The 20892-nt window shown below is 53.9% G+C and overlaps 2 protein-coding genes across 6 annotated transcripts in view; one reads left to right on the forward strand and one right to left on the reverse strand.

The window, feature by feature from the left end:
- Clec11a (C-type lectin domain containing 11A) overlaps positions 1 to 1128 on the reverse strand; it is a 7052-nt gene extending 5924 nt beyond the window's left edge. The window contains exon 1 of the mRNA XM_029534832.1: positions 1061 to 1128. Within this exon, the coding sequence (XP_029390692.1) occupies positions 1061 to 1090 (30 nt within the window). The 5' untranslated portion in view covers positions 1091 to 1128. The remainder of the gene's footprint in view (positions 1 to 1060) is intronic.
- Positions 7 to 20892, forward strand: part of Shank1 (SH3 and multiple ankyrin repeat domains 1) — a 49747-nt gene continuing 28861 nt past the window's right edge. For all 5 annotated transcript variants that reach the window (XM_021188477.2, XM_029534821.1, XM_029534822.1 and 2 more), the window contains exons 1-12: positions 7 to 440; positions 2802 to 3099; positions 3256 to 3459; positions 3865 to 3936; positions 6170 to 6278; positions 6477 to 6628; positions 9201 to 9368; positions 9758 to 9874; positions 15525 to 15602; positions 15838 to 15904; positions 16160 to 16490; positions 17246 to 17439. In XM_021188477.2, the coding sequence (XP_021044136.1) occupies positions 2845 to 3099; positions 3256 to 3459; positions 3865 to 3936; positions 6170 to 6278; positions 6477 to 6628; positions 9201 to 9368; positions 9758 to 9874; positions 15525 to 15602; positions 15838 to 15904; positions 16160 to 16490; positions 17246 to 17439 (1747 nt within the window). In that variant the 5' untranslated portion in view covers positions 7 to 440; positions 2802 to 2844. The remainder of the gene's footprint in view (positions 441 to 2801; positions 3100 to 3255; positions 3460 to 3864; positions 3937 to 6169; positions 6279 to 6476; positions 6629 to 9200; positions 9369 to 9757; positions 9875 to 15524; positions 15603 to 15837; positions 15905 to 16159; positions 16491 to 17245; positions 17440 to 20892) is intronic.

Below are 20892 nucleotides of genomic sequence, written 5' to 3' on the forward strand. Positions count from 1 at the left end.
AGAGAGAGAGAGAGAGACCGGGTGAGGGAGAGACAGCGAGTGCGAGAGAGAGCGAGCCGGGTGGCAGTGGAGGCGCCGAGCAGGAGCAGGCGGCGGCGCGGCGGCCCCTGGCAGAGGAGGAGGAGGAGGCAGAGCCGGAGGGAGCCGCGGCGCCCGTAGCCCGGCCGGACCCCAGCCCCGGGGCGGGCAAGGAGGGGCGCGCGGGCGCGGCAGAAAGGGGGGCGCGCTGCGGATGGCCTGGCCCGGCCCGCGGGGGGGGTGAGGTCCGCGGCCCCCCCGCCCTCCCCCCGGCCCTCGCCCGCCCCCTCCCCGGCCCGCTCGCCCTCCGGGGCGGTGGGGCATGGCCTGAGGGTCCCCCGTATTCGGGGGGGTGGGGGGTGGGGGGAGGGGGGAGGGGCCGCGGGCGCCGCCGACCGGGACTCAGCAGCCCCGCCAGGCAGGTAAGGGCACGGGGCACTACAGGGAGGTTCTGGGGTGGGGTGCAATTTCGACAACTGGGGTTGCGGGAGAGGGCGGAGGCGCCCCGGATGTCCTTGGCCTGGCGCCGGCTCCGGCCTGGGTGTACATTTAGGGTGTGTGTATGGGGGGGGGTGAGGGTGTGGAAGGTAGCGTGGCCCCTACGGGTGACATCAAATTGGGTTGCGACCCGGTCCCGAGTGCCCCGTCCCAGATCGTATCCTTGTTAGGAGGGTGTGCCCCATCCCCCACGTGCTGCGCCCCCTAAGCCGAACTGGTCTCCGAGGCTCTCCGGGGCCCCGACTGGGTCCTGGTCCCCGCCTCCCAACCCGGCTCGGCCACTCCCCCGCCTCGCCCACCCCAGCACACCTGGGCCCCTCCCCTAGGTCACCCTGGTCCCCAACCACTCCAACCCAGGGTCTGGGCCAGAGCCTCCTACGACGCCTGGACCCGGCGCCCCTTCCAGGCGTCTGTAGTTCCTTCCCACCCGCGCCTCGCGTGCCCATCGCGCCTCAGGTTCCTTCTCCGCAGGCCGGCGCGCCCCCTCTGCTCCCGCCCCCAGTCCCAGCTCCCTCTCCCGACCCGAGGCTATTCTTTCACCAACCTCCCTGCTCCCGCCTTCCTCCACCTCCATTCATTCTCCCCGGGCCCGGCTCCTGGCCACGCCAGCCGTCCCCTGTCCCCCCGCAGCCTCTCAGGGCACCCCCTCTCTCCCCTTAGCCACCCCCCCCCGCCGATTCCTCAGCCCGTCTCGGTACCAGCTGCGTGCCAGCTATTCTTAGCCGCCGAGCTTTTGATTCATGCCGCCCCGGCGGAGTGTGCCCGCTCCCTCCCTCGAGGCCGGAGGGGGAGGGGCCCCGAGCTGTCCTGGGTGTTGGGGCAGTAGAGCCCGCGCTATGGGGGACCTAACCTTTGCTGACCTTTTATCCCACCTGCCACCCCATTCCTGCAGAGCTGGGGCTGCAGAGGGGATGTCAGCCAGGGTCAGCCGAGGGGGAGTGGCTGAGGTCACACTGCCAGGCGGGATGTGGTGTAGGGCGGTCAGCCGACTGAGCTGGAGGCCCGGGTCTCCTCCCGAGCCCAGCGGGTTGAGCCACAAGGCCGGGTACCTGGGATGGGGTGCTTCAGAGCTCGGTCCCCGCGAGGGGGAGGGTTCCTCAACCCGTGGTTAGACGCCTGCTCGCCTACAGTTCTTGGAACTCTCTTCCTTAAACATTTCATCTTTCCTTCCCCAACCCTCCCTCCCCCCAGCCCATCCCCACTCCCCCAAAGTCAGCAGTACCCTCCACTGCTTCCCATCTCCATGGCAACGGTGCAGGAGCCGGGCCTGGTGTGGGGTGGGAGGGACCAGACCAGACATTCTGCTTTCCGGTTCTAGAGTGGGGAGTAGGGGGTGGCAAACAGGAGAGAAGAGGACCGCATTTGGAATGGAGCCACCCCTCAGTAGGCCACTTTGAGAGGGACGACCCTCCCCATCTCCTGGTCCCCATATTGTCGCAGCTCACTTCTTAGCTTCCTCCCCAGACACCCCACCCAATCCAAGTTCTCCTAGGTGGAGCCGCCAGTACCAAGCAGTGCCAGCCCACCCACCCTGCTGTGCCATTCCTGAAACACCCACAGGTCACCTGCAGCTGCCCACACCCACCCAGGCCACCACAGCTTGTCACCTGGACTTTCCAGCCAGAGCCAGGGCCAGCCTCCCTATCCACCCACACATCCTCTTCACACGCCCCAGTAACCTCTCATCATCGGTCCCTTGGGCCCAGCTCAGGGGAACTTCTCTTTTCTGTTCATCCACCCCCACTCGTGTCCCTCCATCCCCTACAGGGACAGCTCATTCCCCGGGCGGCAGCAGCCCTCTAAACATGTGGTCAGCCACACTTCAGTGAAGTCACCAGCTCTCGGGCACCTCCTGCTGCCCTAGGCTCAAAACTCACACCTCCATCTCACCTTTACTATAAAAGTCAGTCTCCACCTCCCTGGGGTGAAGGGGCCAGGCTCTGGCCAGGAGGGCAGGATGCCGGGGTGGATTGGTCCACCTGTCTGTCCTTAGCTAATTTTAGCTCCATTTTTTTGTAGTTTGACAAAGTGGGCCACTAGCTCCCGCGGTGATTCTGTGATTTCTAGGACACACTGGGTCAGCCACAAAGTGGAGCGCAGGGGGGTGTGGGGGGCTGCAAGCAGGGCCAAGGACAGGGAGGAGAAAGGTGCCAGGAAGGCTGCAGAGGGGGTGCAAACGAGGGCTGAGGGCATGTCTAGTCTCCCGTGGCTGCCCCTGTGTCTATCTACTGGTACTGGTGGCCTCTGGGTGGCCCTACAGTGAGGATCACCCTTGCTTTTCTCAGCTGCCTGTGATGCTGCTGTCCCCCGTCGCCCCGTGGCCCCACGATGACCCACAGCCCCGCGACAAGCGAGGACGAGGAACGACACAGTGCCAGCGAGTGTCCCGAGGGGGGCTCAGAATCGGACAGCTCCCCAGACGGGCCAGGAAGAGGCCCCCAGGGGACTCGGGGCCGGGGCAGCGGAGCACCTGGTAACCTGGCCTCTACCCGAGGCCTCCAGGGACGCTCCATGTCTGTCCCTGACGACGCCCACTTCAGCATGATGGTTTTCAGGATTGGCATCCCTGACTTGCACCAGACGGTGAGTGGCCACTCACCTGCCAGCCGACAGACGCGTTGGCCAAGTCTTTCTCCACCTCAATCCCAGACCTAGCTGGAATCTTATTCCTTTTCCAACCTACCCTTGACCCTCATACCCTTGACCCAACCTAGCCCCAGACATCCTGTCTCCCACCAGAAATGCCTACGCTTCAACCCAGATGCCACCATCTGGACGGCCAAACAGCAAGTACTCTGTGCCCTGAGCGAGAGTCTACAGGACGTGCTTAACTATGGACTGTTCCAGCCAGCCACCTCAGGCCGGGATGCCAACTTCTTGGAGGAGGAGAGGCTTCTAAGAGAGTACCCTCAGTCCTTTGAGAAGGGGGTACCCTACCTGGAGGTGAGGCCACAGAACCCATCCACTCCAACTCCTAAAGAACCCCCCGGTGGGCTCTTCGAGAGTCTCCCAGAGTCCAAGTCACCAGCTGAGTTGCCTCTGATGGTGTCCTTTCCTCTCCCTAAACTCCTTACGCCATCAAATGAGGGAATCCCAACTACATAGTCGTTCTAGAACATTCCATGTATGTGTGTGGTGGGGTGTCCCATGCTTATACTTATAAGGGAGGGATTATAGTGCTATAGACCTTAATGACCCGGTACTCTTGGAAAGGTCGCTCCTACCTACGACCATGTCCATGCTAACCCTGAACTCATTCTGGGAGGATGAGAGGAGGGTCAGATATTGCTCCCCAACAAAGAATCTAATAAGTCTGTGTGTCCCCTCATATTCCACCCCTGGCCTCAGTTCCGCTACAAGACCCGAGTCTACAAACAGACCAACCTGGATGAGAAACAGCTGGCCAAGCTGCACACGAAGGTGAGAATGCCCTGCTGCGCCTGGCGCCGGAGCATACCCTGTCTGTCGCCTTCCTTTCCAGTTTCTGCCCAGCAACCATTCCCTCTGCCAAGGCCTCAGTTACGCCAAGTCCCCCGGTTAACTTTGAGGGTGCACCCTGTCTGGAGACACCCCTTCATCTTCAACACACCCCCTTCCCACTGCCCTCTGTGGCCTCACCTGCCCAGACTGATGCCATCTTTGCCTGGTATGGTCATGGGTGCTGGTGCTGCTGGTGCTGGTGGCGCTGGTGGCGCTGGTGAGTGCATGGATGGGCACACCTGAGAGGTCAGAGGACAACTTGGGGAAGTCAGTATTCTCTTTCCACCGTAGGGATCCTGACAATGGAACTCGTGGTCAGACTTGGTGGCAGGCACCGTTCGTTCGTTGCCTGGTGAGCCATCTCACTGGCCTCACCTTGTTTAATACAGTCTTTTACTGGCCACCGAGGCCAGACGAGCTGACCAGGAGGACCTGGAGAAACGTCTATCTCAACTCCCCAGCCGTGGGATTACAAGTGCACACAAGCACCCCTGGCTGTCTTACGTGGGCCCTGTGGAATCAAACTTGAGGCTCCATCCTTGCATAACAAGCTTGACCCCTAGCCCTCCGATCTGTTCTTTTAACTGCCTTCTCTGCTTGGGAGCACCTAGGGCCCTTTTCTTACCATGCATCGCCAATTTCTGCCTGGCTAGTATTTCATAGGCATCCACAGTTCCCCAGTCCTGTGCCTGTGTCTCCGCAGGCTCTGCTCTTTTTTTCCTCAGGCACATTTATTCTGTTTCCTCATGACCTTGTCTGCCCTGGGCCTCTAGGAGTTAGGAGGAAGTTAGGAGGCTCCTCCGGCCAGAGGGAAGTAATTCTTGACATTTAATGGGAAGAAATTCCCTGATCAGGTTTTTCCTCCAGGCTTCTCTCTCCCACACCATCCAATCCCGATCTTCCCCGCCCCCTCCGTGCCTTCTCCTCCCTACCTGTGCCATCCACTGTGGGAGCCAGTGGCCATGTGTGGCTCCTTTGTACATGTGACAGGTGTGAGCTGAGTCACACTGCAAAAACAGCCCCAAAATTCCACTGCATCCTTTTCCAACATTTATTTTATTTTTAATGGTGTGTGTGTGTGTGTGTGTGTGGTGTGCGCGCGTGCGCGCGCAGCCACCCAAAGCAGCTAGAAACGTTAGAAGTTCAGAAGCTGGCGTGTACCTGCCATTGCTAGGTGCTGGGAACTGAACTCGGATTCCTCTGTAAGAGCAGCAAGAACTCTTAACAGTTTAAGGCTTCTCTCCAGCCCCCATAATGCCCTTTTAAAGTTATGTCTGTTTCTTTCTTTCTTATTGTATGTGTCTGGTGGGGGTGGGGTGGCATGTTCATGTCATGGCTCCCATGTGGAGGTCAAAGGGTAATTTCTAGAGCTCAGTTTTCTCCTTCTCTATGTGTGTTCTGGGGGATCAAATTCAGGTTAGCAGGCTTAGCCACAAGCACCATTACCCCAGCTGAGCCATCCCACCACCCCCAGGCCATGGGATTTTAATTACCTTCTTGTGGATTGTGTATCAAAACAGTAGCATTAAGGATATAGTCCTTTGAGAACACCTGCCATCAGTGTGGACTTCAACACAGCTCAGTCTCCCTTTGACTTTGAGTTTTTATGGCTGTGTAGAGACACCATGACCACAGCAACTCTAATAAAGGAGAACATTTTTCTTGGGTCTGGCTGACAGGGTCAGAGGTTTCGTCCCTCTTCATCATGGTGAGAAACATGGCAGCGTGCAGGCACACTGTGGAGGTAGCTGAGAGTTCCACATCTGCCTCAGACATCGGGGAGAGAGAGTGAGCCACTGAACACAGCTAGAACATCTGAGGCCTCATACCCCCAGGGATGCACTTCCTCCAATAAGGCCACGCCCACTCCAATCCTGCCGATCCCTGTGAGCCTGTGGGGGTTATTTTCACTCAAACCACCCTTCGGTATTAGAATATTACTTTTCAGAGTCTCTTATACAGCCTAGATGCATCTAGAACTCACCATGCTCCTGTCTCTGCCCCGAGCACTAAGATAACTGACATGACCCCTCCACAGCAGACTTCCTTTCTGCCTTTGCAAAGGGCTGGCTGTGTGTTTCCACTGGGTAGGTAGTGCTGGCTCTCACTGGCTTTCTTCAAGCACTCTCCCTGATCTCCCTGACACGCCTGCCTTTTTTTGTACGCGATTTAGACGGGGTTGAAGAAGTTCCTGGAATATGTGCAGCTTGGGACGTCTGACAAGGTGGCGAGGCTGCTGGATAAGGGGCTGGACCCCAACTACCACGACTCAGATTCAGGAGGTAGGAAGGGGTATGGGCCATGAAGGACTGGGGTGAGGAGCAGGGTTGGGTAGAGAGGCCAAGGACATCACCTCAACCCCAGAGGGTGAGACTGAGGGACCAAAGGTTGGGGGGGGAGGTCCGAGCTAGGAGGCTGGGGGTAGAGTCTGGAGGTGGAGGCAAAAGGCGCGCCTCTGAAGGTCTTCTCTTGCCCATCAGAGACACCTTTGACCCTGGCAGCCCAGACAGAAGGCTCAGTAGAGGTGATTCGGACGCTGTGCCTGGGCGGGGCGCACATAGACTTCAGGGCCCGGGATGGCATGACAGCACTTCACAAAGCTGCATGTGCCCGGCACTGCCTGGCACTCACGGTGAGGCTGCTGTAGTCCCCAGACTGGGGCCCTTTCTCCTTTCCCTTTTGTTTCTCCAACCCTACTCTCTTCATTTCTGATCAGAGGAATCCCCCTGATGTAGACACCTGCAATCCTAGCACTCAGGAATTCAAGACTGGCCTAGGTTACATGGCATCCTTTCTCATTGCTCCCCAACCCAAACAGTCCCTCTATGTCCCCACCACAAAGCCTGTTCCACACACTGTCAAGTACACAGCTCCTGTTGTCAGTCTTCCAGACGCCCTGGCTTAGTCTACAAGTTGGTTGTGACTGAGCCCGGGTATATTCCCCCTCCACTAAAGCTTCCTCCCTGAGCATTCAGAACGGCTCCCTTCCCTCTGCCCAGCCAGTGCACACCCTACCTCTGCCTTCCTGAAGTCCCTGCCTTCGAGGGCCCTAGAGCACAGAAAATGAGTCCTGGCTGCTTAGGGAGACCACCTCCAAGCACAGCCTGAAAATCGCCCCTCCCTTCATGCTTCCTAGCCTAGCACTTCACCTCCCAACACACACATTCTCTCGCAGACAAATCCAGACCCTTCTCACACCTAAGATGCAAAGCACACCTTCCAAAAACCAGGTGTGGAGGCACAAGTCTGGCATCTCAGCACTAGGGAGGTAGGGGAAGGAGGGTGAGGTGTGTAAGGTCTTGATAGCCAAGATCTGGAAACACACACACACACACATGCACATGCACACGCGCGCGTGCGCNCACACACACACACACACACACACACTACAGAGTGAGTTTGAGGTTAACGGTGGCATCATGGCATCATGAGACTCTCCCATCAAAGAAACAAAACATGCTTTCCCAAACAAATTAGCACTCTGTGCCCAGAAAATGCACAGAACACATTAGTGTGCAGTGTGCAGTGTGTGTGTGTGTGTGTGTGTGTGTGTGTGTACAGGCACATGCGTGTGGAACCTATGAGCAGGCATGTATACATGTGGAAGCCAGAGGATAACCCCAGCTACCATTCCTCAGGAACTAGCCACTGTATTTCTCCAGATGGGGCTTTCACTGGTACTCAGGGCTCCCCCATTAGGCGTATCTGGCTGGCCAGCAAGCCCCAGAAATACACCTGTCTCCGCCTCTCCAGCGTTGAGACTGCAACCGTGTGCCACTTTTTAACATGGATTATTGAGACCAAGCTGGGGCCTTCATGTTTACATGACAAACACTTCACTAACTGAGCTGCCCACCCCACCCCACCCCCAGCCCCTGCATGCAGTCTTATTTTAAAATATTCATTTTTCTTCTGTCGTTAGCAGGTCATCTGATCCCTCTTTAGGCATAGGTCAGGGTAGGCTGCTTCCTGAGACACACCCACATTCACAGACACCCCGGTTCACTGATGACCCCTCTTTTCACAAACACTTGGCAAGAATAATTGCTGTTTATAGCCAGAATCAATGGATATTCTTTGCATGTGTCTGTCTGTCTATATGTCTGTCTGTCTGTGTGGTTTCAGATCTTTACTATCAAGCCCCTTAACCACTGGTCACACCAGGCTGTCTAGTTTTAAATTAATTAGAGTGGAATAAAATTAAAATCGAACTTCCTTGGACTCACCAGTCAGCCAGGTACTCATCGCCCCCCTGTGGCCATCATGTTGGATGACACCACTGGGGACAGTTCACTGTAGTGTCCTGCTGCACAGAGCTGCTATGAGCTGTCTGCACAGGGACAACTGTCACACTTGTTCTTATACAAGCTTAGACTCCTTCCCGCTCTGCACCCTTCCTCTCTTTCCCCTAGAACCCCCACCCTGAAGGAGGCTGGCTCGACATGGGTTCACCCCAGGCTTGCCTTTCCTAGGCTTCCCGTCCTGGGTGTCTGGGCGCTCCTGCACTTGACTGGGGACATTCTTAACACGTAGACCTCTATCCTTCCATCTGCCTTCCCTACAACTCTGCCATGAATTAAGACACCTATGGTCGTGGACACCCTCCATTGGCTCATCGAGAGTCTCCCACTAGAGAAAGGTTGACTGCATGTCAGAGCGAGAGGGTCCTGTGACGCCATCTGCCTTGTCTTCTCATTGTTCTTAATGACTAGGACTAGTGCAGATTGGGCAAAGCCTGGCTCAGCGTCTAAGGACTATCAGAGGGGCTGGAGAGATGGCACAGTCCGTGGAGTCTGTGCAAGCACGAATACTTGAGCAGAGAAGCAGAGTGTGGTGGCAGGTGCCTATAACCTCAGTGCCAGGGAGGAGGCAGAGACAGGAGTCACCCAGGTCTCACTAGTCAGCTGTTCTATCTGGATCCATGAACTCTGAGATCATTGAGAGACTTTCGAAAAACAAAGTGGAGATCAATTCAAGATGCGTAGCACTGACTTCTGGCCTCCGTGAGTGTGTGAGCACACTTGCACGTGCATGTGCACTACACACACACACACACACATGCACGCACGCACACACACTCGCGCACACGCATTAGAGCAGAAATGAGCCTGTATGTATCATTCAAGGCTTACCTCCCTACCAGCCCTTGAAACTAGAGCTGCCATCTGTCCTTTCTTCCTGAGTTCTCTGCTGTCCCTCCTTAGGCACTTCTGGACCTTGGGGGCTCCCCCAACTACAAGGACCGACGAGGGCTGACCCCCCTGTTCCACACAGCTATGGTTGGGGGAGATCCCCGCTGCTGCGAGCTACTTCTGTACAACAGGGCCCAGCTGGGCGTTTCGGATGAGAATGGCTGGCAGGAAATCCACCAGGTATCCGGATTCAGTCCCAAGTACTGGGGAGAGCTTGGATGCCTGAGCTCTGCAGCATCCAAGGGGCTGGGATATGAAAGAGATGGCAGATTTCCTTACAGAGAGAGGAGTGGGATTTCCTCAAAGAGGAAAAGGCAGAAAGAACTCACTCCAGGGATAGATCAATGGATGAGGCTGGTTGCTTGATTCACCTGAAGGGCTAGCCTGGGGTATTTATACAGTGGAGTAACTGAATGCTTAGAGTCAGGAAGCTAACGTCCTGGGTCTCTGAACAAGAACAGAGGCAAAAATTAGAAGGGGACGTGGACGCAGAGATTCCTGGCCTCCAGGAAGAGGGCCTTGGAGTCAGATGAGGTCTAACCGGGGCCGTGCACGTCCTGTCCCCTCAGGCCTGCCAACGAGGGCACTCTCAGCACCTGGAACACCTGCTCTTCTATGGGGCTGAGCCTGGAGCCCAGAATGCCTCGGGAAACACGGCCCTGCACATCTGTGCTCTCTACAACAAGGTCAGCTCAAGCAGTGTCTACCTGCCCCTTCAAAGGCACATGCTTCACACCAGTTCAAGCCCTCTCCACTCAAACTCCTATCTCTGCAACCTCTGCTCATTTACTATTTTCATCCATCCATCCATCCATCCATTCACCTATCTACTATCCACTCATGTATCCATCCATCTCCCATTCATTCATCCACTCATCCACTCACTCATCCATTCATCCACCCACCCACTCATTCATTCACCCATCTACCCACCCACCCATTCATCAGTATATCTACAAACTCATCTCCCCATCCATCCACTTATCTATCATCTACCCATCTACCCATCTACAAACCTATCTACTTATCCATCCATCTACCTACCTACTCACACATCCATCATCCAATCATCATCCATCTATCTATACGCTCACTTATCCATCCCTCTGTCTACCACCCACACATCTTCCATCCATCCACCCATCCACCTACTCATCCATACATCCACTCCCATAAACCCATCATCCATTCATTTATTCATCCACCTACCCATCATCCATCCATCCATCTACCCATCTATCCACCTACCCACCCATCCTCTATCCAGCCATCATCCACCCATCCATCTGCCCATCATGTTTAATGAGCTTCTTCCCTGTGTCCGGCTCCAAGCTTTATACTGAGCTTCTGGTCTAATCCTTGGTGCTCAGTAAAGTTATGGAGAATCATGTTCCCTTGAGAGCCATGTCTGGACTTGGGTGGAAGTGGGTTTCTGAAGGATGTCAAGACAGCAGAGGCAGATGAGTGGAGCAGAGTGCTCCAGGAAGGGAGCACAAGCTGTGTACAAGACAAGAGGCCAGGCAAGTTCAGTCTGCAGAAGGCAGAGCCGTGAACACAGTGAAGCCTGGGGATGAGAGTGTTGTATCTTTAGCAATTTAATGTCGTATGGAGGGTCCCTCTCCAGGAATTCTGGGGAGAGATGGTCTGTAAAAAGGAGACAAAGGTCTCACCAAATGGGTCTGCTGCCAGCAAGAGCTGAGACCCCTTTGCCACCCAAGTACCAAGAGACCCCCAGTTAGCCAAGCCCCTTGGAGCTACAGCCCCCCCACACACACAGCAAGATTCTTGCCCTTGAAGAGCTGCTTGGGGGACTTCAGGGTAGGGAGGGCAGCACTGGCTGGGATGCTGCTGATCTGCTCCCCCCTCTTCCTCCAGGAAGTCTTCCAAAACAGCCCTAGCCCCTTCTGCCTCCTGAGAACTCCCAGTGCTGGGGATATGGCGGGTATCCAAGTGCCGCCTTGTGGCAGTGAGCAGGATGCTCGACGCCAAGGGAGGACTGGCGTTCCTCAAACCCAGCAACACAGTGCTGGCATTTCCTTCCCGCTTGCTGCTGCTGTCTCTACTGCTCCTCTGTGCCAGGACCTCTGACTCCCAGGCAGGTGCTTGACACAGGGAGAAAAAGCCCCAGCTCCGCACACCCAGGAAGAACCAGAACCAGTGCCTTCCACTGTCTGAGGCCTTGTCCCCCCTGAAATGGGAACCGTGTCAGCTGATTGAAAGGGATGAGTGGTCGTGTGCATTAAGTATTCATCCCTAGAAGACAGCCGTGATAATAATTGTTATTATTAGTATCATCATCAGTGTCAATTGCCAGGATGCGGTCAGAAGGCTGGCATCCATCTGAGCAGGGAAAATCGAGTGCAGAGAATTATACAGCAGCCACTAGTCCCCACAGAGGGCCAGATGAGCGTGTGGCTTTGCCTTCTTCAGTTTTCCCCCAGCAGCCCCCTCCATCTGTGAAATGGGTCAGTCATGAATATCCTTCACACAAAAGGTCAAACAGGTGAACATTCTGCTTGCTATCAGCTCCAGTACGTGATTAGCAAATATGAGTTCATCATCCACCTCTCTCCCCATCTATGTTCATCCTAGCCATCCAGCTGCCCGTGGGCACATCAATAAACCCATTCACCACCTAGCTTCTACCCATTTGTCCACACACCCACTCACCCACCCAGTCGCCCATCCATTCATCCATCCACCTACTCACCATCTATCCATCCTTCATTCACCTAATCACCCATTCATTCATTACCAATGCATCTATCTATTCAGCCACACACCCACTCACCCATGTATATACACTTCCACCCATCTGTCTGTCCACCTCTCCACCACCAGTCAATCTATCTATCCATTCATCTACACATTGACTTATCCATCCATTAATACACCCATCCACCTGTCCATCCATCTGTTTACATACCAGTCAACCTAGCCATCTATCCATCCATCTTTCTGCCCGTCCATCCTTTATCCACCCATCCATCCTCCTGGCAAACGTCAGATTCCCTAAGTAATGGGCCTCTCAATGGTGGGAACCGGATCTGGTAGATTCTGGTTCTATCCCAACCTCCCAGAACATGGCAATATTTTACATCCATGCATCCATCCCTGAACCCATCCCTCCATCTATTTATATACGGTCTGTCCATTCATCCACCTATCTGACCCAGGTCTGACCCTCACCCTTTGCTGTCTGTCCCCTTAACCCTGTGATATGTACATGTAGCCCCTGCTGGTGGTCCAGTCCTAGACTGTGTTTCTCTCTCAAGAGTGGGGAGAGAATCTCATAGACTGCTCTGTCCCAAGCCCTCAACAAACAGTAATCCTCACTGCATTGTGTGCAGTGAGCAGATGAATGAATGCATGACAGATTGAATGAGTGATGGAGCTGTGGATGGACCTCTAGCAGAACTCTGCACAGCTCTGGGCTCAGACCTCTTGACAGGTGGCTGCTGTTTTTGACAGATTGAATGACTCAACAAATGAATGAATAATGGAATAATTGCTTGAGCAAATGAAGTTTGATTGGCAGTTCCACATCTTCCATCTTCATCTCTTCCAAGTGCATTTTTTTGAGCACCTACTGTGTGCTTGATGCCAGGTGCTGGGGATGGGAGATGAAGCAGAGATGGTGCCAGCCTCAGGGAAGGTGAAGGAAGCTCGCACTCTGGTGGATGTTCAAACAAATATCCCATGAGATAAGTGCTAGTTTGTAAATAAACACAAGATTTTCCAGGTGCACAGTGGAGGGAGCTACTCACTAGGACTTGGACATTTAAACTTGGTCAGGCACAGGAGAAACTAGGAAGCTTGAGAACCGTACTATGGCCCCATGCCCCTCGAGGTGGACTGTGGGGAGTATGAAAGCATGAAAAAACATACATCTGTGGCAGCATGGGAATATGCAGTTATATATGCAGTTATACATGCATGAGGTTGTACATGCTACACACAACACAGGCAGAGCACAAACTGGGCTTGCTTTGTTATCCACCAAGTAATGTTAACAGTCAGACCCAGACAGACAAACACTAGGATCTGAAAGCCAGGGTCACACCCTGCTCGCTCCAGTAACTGGCTGCAAGGGTTTAGGCACAAATGTTGCCTGCTCTGTTCCCATCCTGTAGAACAGGCCTGAATTGAGTGCAAAGTATATACTTAGCGGGGGTCCTATGAAGAAGGTGTAATAAAGAGGCACTTCAAAATTCACGTTCAAGGGAGCCAGAGTGGAGTGGAACTGCAGGCCTGTGTAGGTTTGTTCAGGTCAAGACAAAGACCAGATGACATTCTTCCACTGAGTAAATGTTCCTGGGCAACCCCTGTAGGCTGGGCACAGCTGGATGAGGCATCATGCACCCATGCCTCTATGTGACCTACCCTGGAGAGAGCTGGTAACATAGAATATGGGATCTCTGGCATACAGTGTTCTGAAGGAAATGGGTTAATATAAGAGAACACTTATCTATGCAAGAGCGTCAGAGAGAAAGAGAGAGAGAAGGAGATGTGAGCGACTCCTGTCAGCATTCCGGCTGAACAAGCAGATTGCCACACATGTGAGGCCAGCGTGGATTGCACAGCTAGTCCAGGCTATCCCGAAACCCTGTCTCAGGCAAAGAGCAGAAGACGGATCGGTGAGGGAAAAGCTCTCTGAAAAAGACTATGCTTTAGTAAAAACTCAAATGAAGCGAGTGTGTTGTGTAGAAGTCGATGGATGGCGAATTCCAAGCAGCTCTTTAGATCAGTAGGTTCAAAGGCCCTTGAGCAGAGGTTTGCCCATATGGGAGGAAGTAGCCAGCATGGTTGGAGCAAGGAAATGTGGTAGGTATTGAGGTTGAGGTGAGCTAGCCAAGCGGGTTGTTTGGTTGAGGCCTCGGGTCATTTCAGAGACCTAGTTTAGCTCAGAGTGATGGGGAGTGCTAGGTGACATGTATATGTGTATGTCCCCCCATTATCTCCCACCTGGCCCCCTATCCTTTATGCTGCATATACTATTCCTTCTAAGTCTGGCAGAGAGTGCAATTAAGACAGACCTAGGGCACTGGGGAGCTCGGAGCTTAAAAGCACTTGCATGCAAGCATGAAGACCTAAGTTCAAATCTCAAGAACACACACACACACACACACACACACACAAACTGATGTAGCATGAATATGTGATCCCACTTCTCCTATAGGGAGATGGCAAGTAGAGACAAAGAGCTGCCCCTCCCAAACAAACCTCATGGGCCAACTATGATGACATGGGCAACATCAGGCAAGAGTCCCAAACATTGTCTCCTGACCTCCATGTGGGCATCGTCCCTCACAGGAACACATTCACACGCCATACACGTTATCATCCCCACACACAGACACACATGCACGAACACAGTCCTGGAACGGAATCTGAGCTCAAGCCTTCACCAGCCACGTGACCTTGAACGATGCCGAGAGCTTCGTTTCCCCATCTGTGAAATCACCACAGTGATTTCTGCGGGGCGACTCGGTGAGCTCCTTTCTGAAGCTTGGTGCCTGGCACACAAGCAGGAAGCTCTTCAAAGAGCTCAGAGGTACCTCTGTCTACACGGGATACTTAGCCACCTCTGGAGCCCAACCCCCTTAGCAGGAGACAACTTGTGGAGTCTGGTGGTAGAAACGAGGGATACCCAGCACCTCTCAGGGTGGAAAGACCACAGCTCAGACCTCTCCTGCCCCAAAACATCCCCTAGAAAAAGGTTAGCTGCCTCTCCTCAACGCGGCAGACACAACAAGTAAGGGAAAGGAAGCAGGCAGCTTTGTGTCTGCAGCGGATTTTATTTAACCTGATGTTACTACAAGTGTTATCACTGCAATATGAAATCCACATAAAATTACTAGGGATATATTTTTTGCATCCTGAGTCCTTGAAACCCCATATTTATTTACACACTGTATTGTGTAACATGCATGTTACAGAACATTTCCTCACTGGGGGACTCTAGCCAGAGGCTCTGCAACTGGTCTACATCGCAAGCTCACCTTTTACTTTTTTAATCCTGAGACAGCCCTTTGCTACGTTGACCATGCTGGCCTTGACCTTGTAATCCTCCTGCCTCAGCTTCTGAAGTAAACTAGGGTGACAGACGTGAGCCACCAGGCCTAGCTTCCCAGTGTAGTTTATGCACATAGTCCATCTCTTCTCTGACTGGCCACATTTAAAGAGTGAGCTGCCCTGTCGAGGGGCTGCTGTCCCAGCCAGTGCTGGTTTAGGTCAGAGCATTTCTGAAGTCCCCAGCACCACAGCCCTGCTACTCACGCTAACTTACTATTATTCATTTTCCTCTCCTTCTGGACCACTGGCTGTCACGCTCAGGAGACCTGTGCCAGGATCCTCCTTTATCGTGGAGCAAACAAGGATGTGAAAAATAACAATGGACAGACACCCTTCCAGGTCCGGGGCTCTGGGTCAATTGTCAGCGCAGGGACTGGGAGAGGGACACAGAGGACCAGGGGCCAAAAGCACTGCCTGTGGGGGATGCTGCCTGGTCTGGGAGAAGGGAGAGGGTCCGTGGGGACAGTGGTGTGGAGGGGGGGTTGATTGAGTGGAAGGCCGGGTTAGAGGAGTTCAAGATGCCACCTGTCCTTGCTCTCTCCTGAGCATCCACCACCCGGGACCCCTCCTGCAGGTGGCTGTGATTGCTGGGAATTTTGAGCTGGGGGAACTGATTCGTAACCATCGGGAACAGGATGTGGGTGAGTGAAAAGAAGTTGGGGTAAGGGAGAAACCGAGGGTTCATATTGGGGTGGTCTGATTGAAGGGTGTCAGAATGGCACATAGATGTCTGAGAAGCGAGGGGGGGTGGGCAGGGGAGGATAACTCAGCGGGTCACCACCCTCACTGTCTCATCTCTACCTTTCTCTCCCTCCACCGCTTGTCCTCACGATCCCCACCCGCCTCTGTTTCCCCATCCTACCTGCCTGCCCTTGACCACCGCTGTTCGCTCTCAGTACCCTTTCAGGAGTCCCCTAAGTATGCAGCCCGGCGTCGGGGACCCCCAGGCGCAGGGCTGACTGTACCCCCAGCGCTGCTGCGAGCTAACAGCGACACGAGCATGGCGCTGCCTGATTGGATGGTGTTTTCGGCCCCAGGGGCCTCTTCCTCTGGGACCCCTGGCCCTACCTCAGGACCCCAGGGCCAGTCACAGCCCTCGGCCCCCAGCACCAAGCTCAGTAGTGGGACCCTCAGAAGTGCCAGCAGCCCCCGAGGCGCTCGGGCACGCTCCCCATCCCGGGGGAGACATCCTGAAGACGCCAAGAGACAACCTCGAGGCCGGCCCAGGTAGGCAGGACTAAGCCCCGCCCTGCCCCCAAACTAGCCATTCTAGCACCCACACAGCCAGCCCAACTGCCCACCTTCTGTCCCAGGCGTGGTGGGTTCCATACCACCTACCTGCAGCTCTAATTGTCTCATGGGTAAAATGAGGGCATTAGGGTAGGTACCTCACTCCTGGCATGGTAAGACAGAACCCTGGAAGAAAAAGGCGGCAACCTATGAGGACAGACAGATGGCAGGGTGAGGGGAGAGGAAAGAGAGCGGGAATGGGGGCTTGGGGTGGGCGAGGACTTTGGAAGCAATGTACAAGGCTGTGTACGAGTCCAGGGAGGGAGCTCTGGGAGCTGAGAGGACAGGAGGAAAGGCCATTTCTGCGGATGTCAGGAAGTGAGGGAGGCCCACCAGGTGTGTCCCAGGTCCCAAGGAAGTGGAGAAGGCTGGGAACAGTCGGCTGTGGCCTTGGACCTGCCCCAGGAGGAAGCTAGGAGTCACTGAAGGCTCATGAGCTTCCGATGTGCCAGAGCTGCTTCAGGAAGCTGAATCAGGCTGTACTTGCAGACCGTGGGAGGGGTGGAGCTGGGAGCCTTAAAACGGGAGTGGGGGGTGCATCTGGTCTCCCAAGGACACCAGAGCTTGGAAAAGCACTCAATCCTTGTCCCCACCCTGACGTTCTGCCTTCCTTCCATCCAAGGACCCTTTTCCCTCCAGAAGTGCCTTGTCCCTCCACTCTCCCCTGCCTCTCACAACTTCTATGTATGCAGCTCCAGCGGGACACCCCGAGATGGGCCGGCTGGGGGAACTGGGGGCTCAGGGGGCCCTGGGGGCTCCCTGGGCAGCAGAGGCAGACGTAGGAAGCTCTATTCAGCGGTCCCCGGTCGCTCCTTCATGGCGGTGAAGTCCTACCAGGCGCAAGGCGAGGGGGAGATCTCTCTGAGTAAAGGCGAAAAGATCAAAGGTGACAGGGTGGGGCTGGGTGGGGGCAGGGTGAGGGGAAGCTCAAAGACCACCTGTGCCCTCTGCACTCTGGGGACTTTAAAGAGCCCTGAGAGGCCCCTGTTGGCTTGGAGGAGAGAGGCACTATATGGGACAGTGTGAAGAAGAGGGGAGCTGAGCATGGAGAGACATGGATTGTCTCATGTGTGGGCACATGTGTGTGCTGGTGTTTATGCATGTGTGTTGTATGTATGGGGAGTCCAGAGGGAGTCCAGACACATCAAGTGTCTTCCTCAGTCACCCTCCACATTATCTTTTCTGTGAGAGAGAGTGTCTCTCACTGAACCCTCACTCACTCAAGCTCCAAGAACCCACCTTTCTCTACTTCCCGGCTGGGGGTTACAGACTCTCACAGCTGCATCTGGCCTTTCACATGGGTTCTGGGGATCCAAGTTCAAGTCCTTGTGCTTGTGCACTAGGCCCTTCGTCTCTTGGGCCATGTTCTTGGCCCCCGGAGCTTTTCTCTTTGAGACAGGGTCTTAGGTTGCCCAAGCTCTTCTCAAACTCACTTAATAACACAAGTTCACCTTGAGCTTCTGATTGGCCTGCCTCCACCTCCTGACTGCTGGAATTACAAGTGACCATGCCTGGCCTTCTCTCTGGAGGACAGTGACCATAGCACATAGCCTGCAGCCTTCAAGGCATGGGCAGTGTGTGTTCCTGGGTAAACGGGTGCCATGGGGATAGAGAGCCACGTGGAAGGCAATGTAATTCAGAGCAAACAGGAATTTTCTGCCACATTCTAGCCTACCCAGGAGCTCTGAGGTGTGGTAGCTGAGCAGCAGGGCTGTTTGCGTTCCAAGCTTGGCCCCACCACCTCTTAGGGGAAAGAGTCCTAGCAACCAGCTTCTCTGAACCTCAGTTTCACTGTCTTTAAAATAAGACTCTAGGGAGAATCATGAATGTCACTAAGTCTCTTAGGCCCAGGCTTTGGAAGGTGCGTGAGAGCCGCCCTTCCTCCTCATAAGCTCTCAGAGACAGACTAGAGATGGCTGGACAAGCAAGAACGGTCCTTCCAGAGGACATAGATATGAGGAAGGCCTTCAAGGGTGTTTAGAGGTCCTCACCCAGCAAGATGGATCTTTTGGGGGCTCAGTTATCTATCTTCCCATAGAAGACAAGAAAGTCAATGGTGTGTGTGTATCGTCTATTGTGTCTATATTGTCTGTCATGTATGTATGTCTCATGTATCTAGCTTACAGTCTATTAGATTTATCTATTCTATGTACATATCAATCCATCATATATCTATCTCCTTATTTGTATATCTGTCAATCTATGTAGATGTCAGTCTTGAGGTAGGGTCTCATGCTGTGCCCAGCATAGCCTTGAGCTCACTCTGTAGCCAAGACTTGCCCTAACTGTCAACAGTCCTCTTGCCTTAGCCCCCTGAGTGCCGGGATGCTATAGATGAACTAGCAAGTTTTGGTTTCAAAGATTCTATACCATTTATGTAGCAGACCCTTCCGTGGTCTCTTTGCATCCTCAGCTACTGCGGCGCTTCAGGTTTTAGGGGTATCTGGGTGTCGTCTTCTTCAGGTTTTAGGGGTATCTGGGTGTCGTCTTCTTCAGGTTTTAGGGATATCTGGGTGTCGTCTTCTTCGGGTTTTAGGGGTATCTATCTGGGTGTCTTATCCACTCAGTTCACATAAGGTCATCTGGCCTCTCTCAAAACACCATTTTCTGTCAACCTCTTCATTAAAAATGGTGGGAGTTTGTTTGGTTTTTGTTTGTGTATGTGTGCGTGTGTGTGTGTGTGTGTGTGTGTGTGTGTGTGTGTGTGTGTGTGTATGATATCATGGACGGTGAATGTGGAGGCCACTGTCTGCCTATTTCTTTGAGGCAGTGTCTAGGCTGAAAGCCCCCAGCAATCCTGTCTCCACCCATCATACCTTAGAACTGGGATTATAGGCACGCATGGGACACCCTGCTTGTTACGTGCATGCTGGGTCCTGAACTCTGGTCCTAATGATTGTGCACAAATGTTCTTAACTCCTAAGCCACCTCTCTAGCCCTCCTTCACTTTCCGAGAGCTTGTCTGGAGGCTCTGGCAGGGGACTTCAAATATTCACATGCCCTTGATTGAAGAATGGCTGTCCTCTGAGGAAAGGCCATTCTCCTAGACTGAGTGCACACTTCAAGAGGGACGCACATGGAGCAGTAAGCGAGGAAAGAGTCACCTGCCTAGCCAGCCAGTTCATCCAAATCAACCCTGGAAGTCAGTGGGATGAGAGATGTCACAGCGGGGCTGCCTTTGCATCCACCTCCACTACTTTTTAAATAATAGTAAAAGTACATATGTATGCATGCTTTGTCTACATGAACGTATGTGTACTATGTGCATGCCCAATGCTATGGAAGCCAAAAGAGGGCATCAAATCCCCTGGAATTGAAGTTACTGATGGTTGTGAGCCACCGTGTGGATGATGGGAACAGAACCTGGGTCCTTTGCAAGAGCAGTCTCTGAGCCATCTCTCCAAGCCCCACCTCCCTATTTGTTTGAGACAAGGTATCGCACTATGTAGCTACCTGGGGACTCACTGGGTAGAGCGGGTTGTTTTTTAGACTTGTAATAATCCTCCTGTATCAGCCTCTGGAAGGCCGGGTTAAAGACATGTGTCCCCATGCCCAGCCTCTTCTGTCCCCTTGATCACTGTAGGTGTTCCCTAAGGGCGGCTAATCCGGAAGTTCTTCTAGGGCAGGGACTTCATGGGTTGTGTCCAACTGTGTCTGTCCTGGTACTTGACACTCGATCAGTGCTCAGTATGTGTTTTGTGAGCAAATGATGGATCTCAAGCAGTCAGGCATGGCAGAACCAACTGACAGCCCAGATCCCTGGACGCCCTATCGTTTACCCTCATCTATGAGTTGGGGCTTTTGCTCATGTCATTGCCCCATATCTTCGGTGTGTAGGGAGAAGTGTCAAGGAGCCACATGGCAATTTCTGTGTCATCTGAGCTATGGTGGAGACTTTTTAGTGTGGTCCTCAGCGTGCGCGCGCGCGTGTGTGTGTGTGTGTGTGTGTGTGTGTGTGTGTGTGTGTGTGTGAACTGTATATACAGTTGTGTGCTTATGCATGTAGAAACTAGAAGTCAGCCTTCAGTGATGTTCCTTAGGGCCAATCCTCCTTGCATTATTGAGATAGGGTCTCTCACCACCTGAAACTTGTCAAGCAGGCTGGGCTGGCTGGCCTGCAAGCCCTAGCAATCTACTTGTCCCTACCTTCCCAGCAGACAGATTGCAGTGTGTGCCACTGTGTCCAGTTTTCTCCGTGGTTCTAGGGATGGAAGTCAGATTCTCAGGCTTGTGAGGCAGGTACTTCATCTGCTAAACTGCATCCCCGGCCCTTAGCTGCTGCTGCTGCTGCTGCTGCTGCTGCTTCTTCTTCTTCTTCTTCTTCTTCTTCTTCTTCTTC

The sequence above is a fragment of the Mus pahari genome, chromosome 1 (genome assembly GCF_900095145.1).
Source record: "Mus pahari chromosome 1, PAHARI_EIJ_v1.1, whole genome shotgun sequence".
NCBI classification, from domain to species: Eukaryota; Metazoa; Chordata; class Mammalia; order Rodentia; family Muridae; genus Mus; species Mus pahari.